Source organism: Triturus cristatus, chromosome 4_1, assembly GCF_964204655.1.
Source record: "Triturus cristatus chromosome 4_1, aTriCri1.1, whole genome shotgun sequence".
Classification (NCBI taxonomy): domain Eukaryota; kingdom Metazoa; phylum Chordata; class Amphibia; order Caudata; family Salamandridae; genus Triturus; species Triturus cristatus.
The window spans coordinates 859040059-859052580 of NC_140585.1; the positions used below are offsets into that span (position 1 = coordinate 859040059).

A 12522-nucleotide genomic window follows, 5' to 3' on the forward strand; every position below is an offset into this window, starting at 1 on the left:
GGTGTTGTAAAATTGGGAGAGGTTTCCAGGAAGGAGATGTGGCTATTTGTAGCTATTAGACAGAAAGTGAAGTCCGAGTTTGTCCTGGTTTAGAAGCTTTGCTAAACACAAAGGATCGAGTAGTGGTAGTTGAAGCTGCGAAGGGGGTGAAGATAAAGGAAGGGATCCTGCATAACAACCAGGTTAGTTAGGATAGTGTATTGATGGTGGGATGATAGGTTGGGGTGGTATTGGGCTTGGTTGCTTAAAGAGAGGATTTGCTGATGGAAGCCAAACCTCCATAAGGCAAAAACAGTTCAGCAAACTAGCTTAAAACGGGCTGTAGATTTCCACATAGCTTTTGGATTGCAGAGTGATTATCTAAAAACAGGCCTCTGGATCTTTGTTGGCAGTATCTTTTGGGGTTATGCGGGCATGTAGCTGGATGGGGGTACGCTTGGATGGTCACAGGAGTCTAGACTATTTGGTGTCCTTTTTAATCAGTCCAGGTCATTTATCTACCCACATCATTTAACACACTGACATTAATCTACAATTGTGACAGGCCGGCTAATTTACAAAATTTAGATAAGTACACATAGCCACTCCACAAGGTGTCCATCAGGTACATTTTCAAATTTAACTTAGGCTGGGCCACTGCTCATTATTTATACTACACACATTTTTAAAGCAGGTACCCAGACCTCAAGTTGAACATACTCATTCATCCTACTCCTAAGTGAAAACTGAAAATTTGTTTGCCAGGTCCACTAGTTTGCATTTAGAAACCTGCAGCACAAAGATGATGTAATGTTAAATATTTCAAACATTCACCCCCCCAGTCACAGATCCCCAAAACCGGTCCTAGGATGCCTGCTTTCGGTCGAGGGAGGACCTGGCCTGGTAGTTCTGGCTGGACTGTTCCCGTGGGGAACAGTGTCTAGACTGATAAGCATATGGCTAGGTCCAAACTGGGGTGGCACAGTGAGCAAAAGAACGATGGATTAAACCCAGATCTGTGACTGGGGGTGAGTGGTTGAGAAGTTTCAGCACTCCTTCCATCATTTTGTTATGTTTGCTATTCATTTACTGAACCACCAGTCCCTGAAAGCATTGCTTCAGGTGGTTCCCCTGAGCATAATTTTTACGGGGATTTACTGCCAGTTGCCACACACCGTCACGTCACATGGTCTGCCACTGAAGAGGGCGTTGGCCCGAAACTCGTCTGGCAGGAAACCACAAAAGGACATTGTTCACGGCTTGTGCCTTTGCTTTGGGGTAATCTCCACCTGGGAGTGCATCCCACCTAGGGGCAACCCTTTTTGTATTTTGTATAGCTGCCAGCCTGGTTGTGGGATTGCACCACTGCAAAACACTTGGAGTTCCGCGGCTGCTTTATTGGGGCAGTTAACTGGAACAGGAGATGCCTGTTATATGCATGGGTGCCGGCGTAAACATCGGCAATTCTTTTGGTTTAAATTTCTTTTATTAGCTTTATCCACAAAAGGAACATATGAGCCATTGTTCTACACAATCATCGGGTTTCAACCCGGCATGTCCCTACCGTATAGTTCAGGCAGAAACAACAAGCGATAAGACAAACCTCCCCCCCCCCCCCCCACCCTTCTCCTCAAAGAATAGGCTAGCTTGGTAAAAAGGAAGCATATCGGTCGAGTAGACAGACCCCAAAATTGACTAAGTAGCAGATGGTGGGGGGGTCCGTCAGTCTTAACAGTCTAAGATATTTGGGACAGGTAAGCTCTGTAAATTCGGATGTCAAAAGTGCCAGAAGGGGAGCCCAAAGATCGTGAAATGAAGCCCCGGGGTTGGATAAAGATCTTCTCCATCCCCAGAATGGACCATAGTTTGTGAAGCCAGCCTAGTCGTGTAGGAACCGTAGTGGAACCCCAATGTGTTGGGACATTCTGAACTGCCGCACCTAGGGTTAGGGCTATTTGTTTGCCCCTCCTAGAATTAAGTGGGAAGGTGATGGCATTGGAAAGGCCAAGGAGGATGTACGCTGGGAATCTCGGGATCTGTGTGTCAAAGTGAGTCGATCTCATCTAGGACTTGCGGCCAATATGTCCCCAGGCTAGGGCAATCCCAAAGTAAGTGGGTAAGAGTGCCTGGCATGCCACAAGCCTTCCAGCACAACAGGCTACGTGAAGGATTACCCCTATGGAGCCTTACAGGATTAAAATACCAATAGGTGGCCAGTTTAGTAGCCGTTTTAATAGATGTAACATTGTGTGCCGTGTGGCGGGCCCGGTAGTAGATATCCTTCCATTATTTCGGTGAGAATTCCCTACCCAGCTTCCCCTCCAAACGCAATTGGCCAGGGGATTTCCCAGTCTCTGAGGAGTTCTGAGTGAATTTATACAGATCTGATGTCAAACGTGCGTCGCTATGTCTTGTAATAAACCATTTCTCAAACGGTGTGAGCAGTCTCTCTGCCCCCTCCCTCACCTCCCACTGTAGTACCCAGTGTCGTATCTGTAGATACCGGTAGCGCTCCGTTTCGGGAAGCCTGTGGTCTGTACGGAATTCTACGAAAGGGTGCGGTCCGGAAAGGTCAAAGAAATGTCCTATGGAGTGGGTAGCTTCTGTCGTCCAGTGATGGAATTCCCCATAGTCTAGGCCAGGTGAGAAATCGGGGTTCTGTACAATGGGAGTAATGAGAGATGGGGAAAGGTTCTGAGCCCCATAGTGGTCGCAGTCCTAGCCCAGGCTAACCTGATGGGTTGCGTGGCCGACCCTTGCGGGAGAGAAAGGGAACACCCCCCCTCCTCCCCCCCCCCCCCCCCCCCCCCCCCACCCCGAGTGGCCGGCTTGCAAGAGATCTGTCCATAAATAGCCAGTGTTTCTCGGATTCGGGACGTGACCACTCCACTGTTGCTCTCATCTGAGCCGCCCGCCAGTAGGCCAACAGATCAGGAACCCCCAGTCCTCCGTCTGCCGGATTCCTGTATGTGAGGTCGCAACTCATCCAAGCTCTTTGGTCCCGCCAAATAAAGCGTTCTATGTCCCTCTGCATGGCACGTAAAACTCCAGTAGGTGGCGTCAGCGGAGGAGTGCAGAAGAGGTAGAGAATTTGAGGCAGCAGCACCATCTTCAGTGCTGCTATCCGTCCCAACCACGAAAGCGAGTGGGGTCTCCATCTGCGGAGAGAGTCTCGCACTTGTTTCAAGAGTGTCGAGTAATTCAAGTGATAGACATGGAGGGGGCCACCCATAGGCCCAGATAAGTGATAGCGTCATGAACCCATTGTATCTGAAAATATCGCTGTAGGAGCTCCAGTGTCTTGGGTTTTAGGGACCGGTTAAGAACTTGCGACTTATGCAAATTTATCTGAAAGCCCGAGGTGAGTGAGAATCTTGCCAGTTCGTCTAAAAATGCCGGTAAAGATTCCCGAGGATGTTCCACCAAATCATCGGCATAGAGACAAAGTTTGTGCTCCGATCTCCCAAAGCGCACTCTTCTAATGGTTGGGTCATCACAGACTCATTGAGCTAGGGGCTCCATATAGAGGGCGAAGAGGAGCGGCGACAGTGGGCACCCTTGTGTGGTTCCCCTGCATATAGAGAAGGCCGCTGACGCCACACCATTCACCCGTACCGTAGCTGTGGGGTCCGCATAGCTCTGAAAGATGCAATCAATAAAGCGGTCCGGTAGGCCAGAATAAACTAGCGTCGCCCGGAGATACGGCCAGTGGGCCCTGTCGAACGCCTTTTCGGCATCGACTGAAAGGATCATGCGTTCCGCCGTGAAGTGTTCCGAACGGTCCATCAAATGGAGGAGTCATTTGGTATTATCGGAGCACTGTCGCCCAGGAACAAAGCCCGATTGGTCCGGATCGATCCGACGGGGAGATGGCGTGAGAGTCTAGCCGCTAGGATGCCCGTGAAAATCTTTAGGTCCACATTGAGGAGAGATGTAGGGTGGCAGGAGCCGCGAAGACCCGCATCTTTCCCTGGTTTGGGAATCCGTTATTAAGGCCTCTAACATGGAGTAAGGGAAGGAGGAGGCTGCGGACGACCCGACAGAGTTACAAACGTGCGTTAGGAGCGGGGCTAACGTCCCACAAAGCTTCATATAAAAACCGGAGGTGAACCCATCAGGGCTGGGTGATTTCTTGTGCTTTAGGCGAGCAATCGCTGAGATAACCTCTTCCAACCGTATGGGGGCCTCTAGGTCAGCCGCCTGAGACTGCAACAGGTTGGATGTAGCCACCCCGTGAAGGTATCTAGTCGGTTCAGTCTCGAGGAGAACTTGGGCCGTGTACAACGTTTCATAGAATCTTCTAAAGGCTTCCACAATCGCAGTGTCCTCACTACACTCCGCCACCCCCCCGGGATGCTGTACCATTGCCACTCTATGAGCTTGTTGTTGCGCTCGGAGGTGGTTGGTGAGGAGTCTCCCACCGCGATCACCTCCTATATAAAAGGTAAGTTTGAGACGTAGAGCTGCATATTCTGCCCGGTCAACGTCTAACCCCGCCAGCTGTGCCCGAGCCACCTTTAGTAGTTTCCAGACCCTGGGCGCTCCCGTTCGCTGGTGAATACGCTCCAGCTCGGTGACCTCACCCATCAAGTGCTCCAGTTTCTCCCATCTGTCCCCATTGTCGGCCGACGCAATGCTAATAAAGTCTCCTCTAATAACCGCCTTCATCGCTTCCCTTAAAGTTGTTAAGGATATGTCTGGTGTGTCATTTGAGGCCAAGTAGTCTACCATGCTCTTCTCAATCTGTTGTACCATCGAGGGACGCTGTAGCATAGTCTCCCGAAGGCGCCAGAAACGACGAGTGTGGCGCCTCGGGGGCAAGGTCAGAGAGAGCCACAGCGCCGAGTGGTCAGACAAGGGACAGGGAAGGCTCTCCACATCATGGGCTTGCTGTGTTAGGGGGTCAGAGGTAAAGATGTAGTCCATTCCGTTGTAAGTTTTGTGGGGGTGTGAATAAAACCTATAGGCCCTGGTGTTAGGATGTCAGTGTCTCCATATGTCGCTGAGCCCAGGTTCCGCCAGTGATTGCTTACCTGCATTGGACAGGGTCCCTGTCTGGCCCCATCTTTTCCAGAGCGATCCATGTCGCCATCTAGTACCATATTGAAGTCCCCTCCTAGCAAAACTGTTGGATCTGGCAAACCCGTGATTCCCAGAATTACCGTCTATTAAAAAAAAAAATCTCCTGCCCACTATTGGGGACATATACCGTAGCTATCAAAAACATGTGTGTCTCGAAGATGAAGGTGTAGGCCCAAAACCTCCCTTTAGTTTCCTCCTGCTTGCTACCAACATGCCCTGGAAACTTAGAAGAGACCAAGATGGCAACCCCAGCGGTTTTGGAAGTGGCTGACGAGAACGTCAGGTGTGGGAATGCCTTAGACCTTAGTCCGTGAGTTTCGGCAAGGAGAAAATGAGTCTCCTGAAGCAGGCATATATGGGCGTCTGATTGCTCCAGGTATGACAAAAGGGCTCGGCGCTTAGTGGGATTATTTAGCCCTTTCACATTCAAGGACACGACTTGGAAGTCAGGAGTCATAGAAGTGGGAACCCAAACCCGCTATAGCGAACAACTCCCTTCCTGTGGAGATGGGAGGCATGGTGAGGTAGTGTAATACGACCCTGCAGGAACATCGAAGGAGGAGGCGGCAACCCAAAAGAATGAAAAGAAGAAAAAACTTCTAACAAACATAAAGGAGGAAACATTCATATGAATAGTTCACAAATGTCCCAGGCTTTTCGCCTGTGGTGGGACGTGGATGGATAGCAGGAGCCCCCGCCATATCAGCCGGTGTAACCTTACAAGAAAACAACAAAGAGACAGCGCCTCAAAAATGCATAGATCAGTCTGCGGGGTTGGTGTCTAACAACAGGGTCTGAAGGACTGCCGAGCGTTCTTTGGCGATTACCTCGGAGTCTGGATGGGAGGCCAGTGGAGAACTACCAACTTTCTGCCAGCGGTTGTTGTCATCTCGTCTGTTGGAGGCAGAGGGTTTCACCGGGCCGTCTTGATCAACCCCCGGAGGACGCAGGAGAGATGTTGCTTCTTCCAGGTAGCGTATCTGTCGAAGTCTGCCCTCCCACTTGAAAATGAGTCTGAATGGATGCCCCCAAGAATAAGCCATGTCTTTGGAGCGAAGAAATGCGGTGATGGGGCGAAAGTCACGTCGTTTCTGTAGGGTGGAGGCTGCTAAGTCCCGGAAGAGAAGACGCCTGCAGGAGCAGAATTCAATGGGATGATTGGACCGTGCCTCGCGTAGGATGCGTTTCTTAAGCTTAAAATTGTGGACGCATGTCAGGATAACGGGTGGCGGAGCCATTGGTGATCTCTTGAGGCCCACTCGATGCGTCTGGTCAAGCCGGATCTTCTGGTCTTGGGGACCTCCTAGGATGTGGCAAAACAGGTCCTCGACAAAGGCTTCAATGTCCTGCTCTTCTGCTCCCTGAGGGACTGCCCGAATCCGGATATTGTTTCGGCGGGAGCGATTCTCCAGGTCCTCGGTGTGGGATTGAAGGTCCAAATGGTGTTCTCGCAGCCTTACCACCTCCTGTTGGAGCTGGGACACCTCTTCGTCTCTGGCTGCTGTCTGGTTCTCTAGGTCATCCACTTGCTCCCCCACCGAGTCGATATCTTTGCGTATCTCAAGGATTTCGGTGGTAAGATCCTTCTTCATGGTATGGAACTTCCTGGTAAGCTCCGTGTAAAGCGATTCCAGAACACAACGGGTGACAGGCCCGTCGGGCTCCCCCGGTTCTCTCCGCTCAGCGACTCCTCCAGTGTGTGACATAGTCTCCGTTCCGCCAGCCCCCGCTTTGAATAGTAAGTCTTTAACAGATCTGTCTTTTCGGGCTCTGGCAGCAACCATTTGTAGGGGCCTGCACTCCCGGACCGCAGCTGAGGGGTCGTGCACAGAGGCAGCACGTTAAGGGCAGTGTAGCAGTGCTCCATTCCAAATCCACAAGAGGGAGGCACCCGGCCGTGGCCCAGGGAGAGTTGCCTCACCCCGCTTGCGTTGCTGGTATCTGATGAATAAAGAAGGCCCCCGTGGCGTTGGCGTCGCGGAGGCAGCAAGGGAGTATCCAAGGTTGAGCCTGCTCAGCCTAGGTCACACCTCCCAATTGCAGCCTACCACCTTTAGTTGTTGCTGTGTAGGGCCGCTGGTCTACCGGAGGGAAGGATGTCTGGTTCGCACTTCGTAGGCCCCCCTGTTCGCGCTCTCCCGGGCGTTATGGCGCGGTGCAAGGTCTCAGCAGATGGCCCCAGAGCATATAGACAGGCCTCCCGGTGACTGGCTCTTCACTGGCGATGCGTTCAGGATTCGGCTGCCAGGGCCGCAAAGGGGTTAAGCATATTAGAATGTGCGCAACGCACCCTCTGCGGACGACCGTCGGCACCAGGGCAGTGACGATGGAGTGAGTTGACGGCAAGGCTCAGTGGATGTGCAACAGCGATTGAGGGGAGGGTCCCACATCCCAGGTGCGCTCGGCGTTCTGGTCACGCAGCGCTACAGCTCACCTCGGTGGTACAGCGCTGAATCGCTGCTTGAAGTGCTCCACTCCTGGGACGCTGGGGGGTAGGCGCCGCCCAGTTGGAGACAAGGCCCGGGGGCGTGAGGACCAGTCCGCCGATAGCGCGTTGCGTCCCTCGGGGGTTGGGGGGGGGGAGGGGGGTCAGCTCTGGTTAGCAGTGGGTCTCGGTGGTAGCAGGACCTGGTGAGCACGATGGGACCCGGAGGGCAGGCCCAACAACCCGGGCACGCCTGGCTGCAGGATCACGCCAATGGACCGCTCACTCCTGCTAGGGCGACTCTGCAACGTCCGCGCGTTCAACCCCGCGCCGCCATCTTGTTGCCGCTGTGGAAGGTTGGAGAGGAGAGAGATGCGTGTTTTGACCCCCTCTAGCCACTCGGAGGCAGATCTGCTCAATTCTCCCAATTCCCGGCCGGAGCCCAGCAGGGGCACCCACAGGCCATGATGCCGATCTCCATCACCTCCTTCGCCTCCACCGAAGGTCGGCCTCCAGGCGCGCCCTTCTCCACGCGTCTGGTGCTCAGAGGGCAGGATTCCGGCGATCGCACCACACCAGAGGTAGGCTGTAGGTGCTAGGGGTAACCGCGAGCCCAGACAGGGTCCGGATCCGCAGGTAAGGTTATGCTGTAAGATGTTATGCAAGTGGGGGCAGGAGCGGCGGGTAGACGCGACCCACTCGTCCGCCATCTTGGAAATGCCCCGGCAATCCTTTTAAAGACATTTTTTAATGTGCGTGCCGGCGGCGACCCACTTGGGCTTTACTGAACCACCAGTCCCAGAAAGCATTGCTTCAGGTGGTTCACCTGAGCATAATTATTACGGGGATTTACTGGCGGTTGCCGCACGCAGTCACGTCACATGGTCTGCCACTGACTAGGGCGTCGGTCCGAAACGCGTCTGGCAGGAAACCACAAAAAGACTTTGTTCATTGTGTGTGCCCTTACTTTGGCGTAATCTCCACCTGGGAGTGCATCCCACCTAGAGGCAACTCTTTTTGTATTTTGTTTAGAAACCTGTCTGATGTACCCCAGGTATTGTTTTTACTCATCAGTTGCATGGCCATTTTCCAATCTCTTGCATGTTTTTTTTTAAGCAACCACAGAATAGTTAAAAGGATAATTTGGATGTCTGAAAGGTTGTACCCTGACTTACTATTTTGTTTGGTTTAAGACCCTGCCCAGGTCAGTAAAGTAAAAACGTTCTTATTTACAACCAGGTACTTAATTCTTCTTCATTGGCTCTTGTGCCAGAGTTGAGTGGGGCATCAGTTAATTCTGGTTATTGATAAGCTTGAAAAATTAGCCTGCATTTTTTTTCATGTATGTTTTTATAATGCAAGTGCGCACCAACATATTCACGTATACATTAACAATTCAAGTAATTTTCTGGACACAATAATGGATTAAGCAGGAGTAGAAAATGGAGTATCGACTAAGTGGAGCTATAAATGGAAGCAGTCTGCAACTGGTACACAGAACGGTGTTGATCAGAAGTCTGAGTCAAGAATTAGACCCTTATAGCAGTAGGAGTATCTTAAGTCATAAAGATTTAGAAAAAAAACCCACTAGGAAATCAAATGGGAGCTGGGGAAGAGGACCTGCTGGCATGTGACGAGGGCATTCATTTATGTGGCGAGAAGAGGTGATCATGTCCTGTCGGTTCTGCAGGGGCGGGGGGAACCGATAAAACAGGAGGAGGGAGAAATACGTGGGGAGATTTAACTACCAGGAACATGTGCCGTAGGGTACCATAGAGCTCTGCCCAAAAGTGAGCTGTGGATGCCAGAGGCCCATAATAAGGTTAAATGGTGCAGGAAGGGTAGACCGTAGAAAAGGGGGCTCAGGGCCACAAGTCACTCCCATTGTGCATTCAGTCAGCGCGGATAGCGGTTTCTCCCGATAATTACCTATCCGGTGTTGACGGAGGCCCTTTGCCTCCTCTGTATGTTGTGCCATGCTTTCAGCTTCTGCCCACAATCCTAGTGATCGATGTTGGAAAGTGCCTCTTTTATACATTGTCACCCCCACTTTTTGCCCATTTGTACTGATACTTTTGATTGGAACTGCACTTGGTCCCTGGTAACCAGCCGCCAGTGTTCTTTCTCTAAAACAACACACACATGTTAATTGTAACCCAATTCGCAAGGACTTCACACCCATTTAAGACCCTGGTAACTGGTACCCGTGGTACCCAGGGTATGGGTACTAAAGAGGGTCCCTAAGGGCTGAAGCATGTACTATGCTACCCAAAGGGACCCACACTCAGACTGCAAGCAGACTGCCATTGCAGGAAGCGTAAAGTGGTGCAAGCCATTTCAAAAACACAACATTGTCCACTTCCTGTGTGCAGTGCTCCCATTCACTGCATGTACTATATGTAAGTCACTCCTAAGTCAGGCCTTGAGGCCCATAAGGCAGAGTGACTTGTATTACATGTGAGGGCACATCTTCATGAGCAGATATACACCTGTGATGCATAGTTCCATTACTAGTCAATGCAAGTGTTCAGGAAGCCATTTTGAGGGCATGTACTGGGCATTGCTCATTGCAAGTTAACCAGCTACATGATGGCTTCACTAATAACACTGGTTTTTTGTATCAAATACCAGGTCTTAACAAATCTGCACTGGTGCCAGTATCAGATTTTTATTGAGACATGCACTCAGACGGCACCTTGGAGATGCCCCAGGTAGACCTACTTGTCTTTTAGTGTGTTGGCTGACTGGTATTTTGAAGACTTCCACCACAGACTGGTTTCTGTCCCCTGCAAAGGGAGAGGCCGCACTCTCAGGGGCCAGGGACTATGACTGCTCAGCAGAAGGTGTTCTTACCTCCTCTAACAGCATGGCTAGCAATTTAGCATATTGAGCCCAGAGTCTTCAAAGCCTCTACTGCCTTTGAAATGCAAGCCCAGCTTCTCGCCAGACCTGGGGAACGCCACCTAAGGCCCATTTTGCACCAGAGCAGGTGGGAAATTTGTTTTTCAGGAGGTGTGTTGCACCCACAGACTAGCCACACCCCTAAGGTGTGCTACCTGAAAGGAACAGCCAGAGAAGGGTTTTCCCATTTTGTTTTTGGTGAAATAGGGACTTCTAGATCAGGATTATGCCCACTCCACCCAGGATGTGGTCATATAGGGGGTGCAGTCATCCTAGGGGTAGGTAGCCCATTGACTACTACCTCGTACTCCCCTAAATGACCCTAAATTGAGTATTTAGGGGTCTCCCCCCAACACCAGATCCTCAGACTTGACTTCCTGGGAACGGAAGGACAAATAGCTGACAGTGAGAACCAAGGACCTACACAGAAACTGGTGCAAAACCCTGCCTTGCTGCTGCCTCCTTAACAATTGCAAAGAACTGACTCTTTCTGCAGCTGTGCATCCTCCCCAACACTTGGAGGGCTGCCCAGCCCTGCGACAACCAGCTTTCATCTCCCTTGGGATGGAGGAGCTATCCCTGCATCCACAAGCACCAACCGCATCTGTGTTGCTCAATGTGTTACTAGCCATCGGGCCCACCGAGGGAGCATCACTTCAGTAGGAGGTTTTCATGGCTCTAGAAGGTCCGCCCTGACTCTTAGCCAAGTTACGAGATGCCAGACCCTCCAGGGGCTACCCAGCACCAAAAAACGGAGTACTGGGGCACTTGCACCAGCCAAAGCTTGTTCCATGCCCAGCCAGGACACCACTGCCTTGGAAGCCTTCCTGCATGTCGGGGGATATCAGTAGAGGCGAGGGTCTCTGCCAGATTTGCCCTGCTGTTTTGTGTTCCTTTCCTCTGCAGGTACATCAACAAAAGAGCCACAAGCACCTCTGCACCTGAGTTCCTCAGGCCGGGCCTCAACTTCTGACTGAGTCCTCTTTGCCTACGGGTCCCCATGAACTAAACCCCTTTTTTGGTTCACCTGGACTTGCCCTAAGTCCCACCTTGCAGCCCATGTGTAGCTCTTGAGGCTGCCAACCCGACTAGTACCTCTGCACCTGAACACCCCAGGTAACTCAAAACTGCTGGTTGTACTTTGGATCTTGGCTTCTAGCAGCCTAAGTCCTAAAGGGCACCTCTGAACACCTCTTGCAAGTACCTGTTAGCTCTGTGTTTTTCCTCCCATAGGATAACACTGTACAGTTCAAGGCTATTTGCTTTAAAATCGATATCTCCGTTTGTACTAAAGTTATTCTAAAGATCTAGATGTCTAAATTCTTTAAAATATCTACTGTATTTTTATAAATTGGTCTTGGTTTTCTTAGAGTGTGGGAACCATTTATTGACTGTGTGTGCAACAAATGCTTAACACTCCTCTGAGAAGCATAAGCTGCTTGACCACACTAACACAAATTGAGCACTCTGGATTATTAAAGTAAGCCTTCTAAACCAATGGTGTGCCCTTACATTGGCATCACTAAATAAAAAGCCAACTTCCTACAATTGATGCATCTTAAGTTGAGGAAACAGATGGCTGTCTTCGTTTTCTTTGATTCTTCCTTCTGGGAATAGAGCATGGCTCTTTCAGGGTTGCGTAGCGCTACCACTGGACTTTGTCTTCACTTGTTAACTAACCACTAAAAGGCGATCTGATCTGTCCCCCTCAGAATATGTATGACTGTGTAGCAGCACAATCTAAGCAGCGCAGATGTGCTACGAGGGCATCCACCTCCTTGTACAGCTGAGTTGTTACTCCCTGAGTGCTGGGTCTTCAACTGTTCATCTTTAAAGTGCCCGCGCCCCTCAGCAGCCAAAGGATATGAGCCAATTTAGATAAATGGGTCAACAGCTCTTTAAGAAATTTGAGTTGGTTTGTTTTGGGGCCTAGATGCTACCTGCTATTATAAGCGAATCATCTAGTCCGACAAATCTACCTTCTAGGTTCACCTATGTAGACATGATGTAGAGCGAGATCCCCCACCTTGACCCAATTCAAAATCCCTGGCGTTGTAGGCTGAATAATTAGTAGTATATCACTTCTGGAGGCTCTCTCCCTTAGATTGCATGATGTGTTGAAGTGCTAAGTTGAC

General features: G+C 50.8%; 1 protein-coding gene across 2 annotated transcripts in view; it reads left to right on the plus strand.

The window, feature by feature from the left end:
• GDI2 (GDP dissociation inhibitor 2) overlaps window positions 1–12522 on the plus strand; it is a 312370-nt gene that overhangs the window by 47872 nt on the left and 251976 nt on the right. Inside the window, exon 1 of one of the 2 annotated variants that reach the window (XM_085653569.1) lies at window positions 7854–8067. The exons of the other annotated variant lie outside the window; for it this stretch is intronic. Within the exon in view, the coding sequence (XP_085509695.1) occupies window positions 7951–8067 (117 nt within the window). The 5' untranslated portion in view covers window positions 7854–7950. Of the gene's footprint in view, window positions 1–7853; window positions 8068–12522 lie in introns of those variants that run through there. 2 annotated transcript variants of the gene reach the window in all.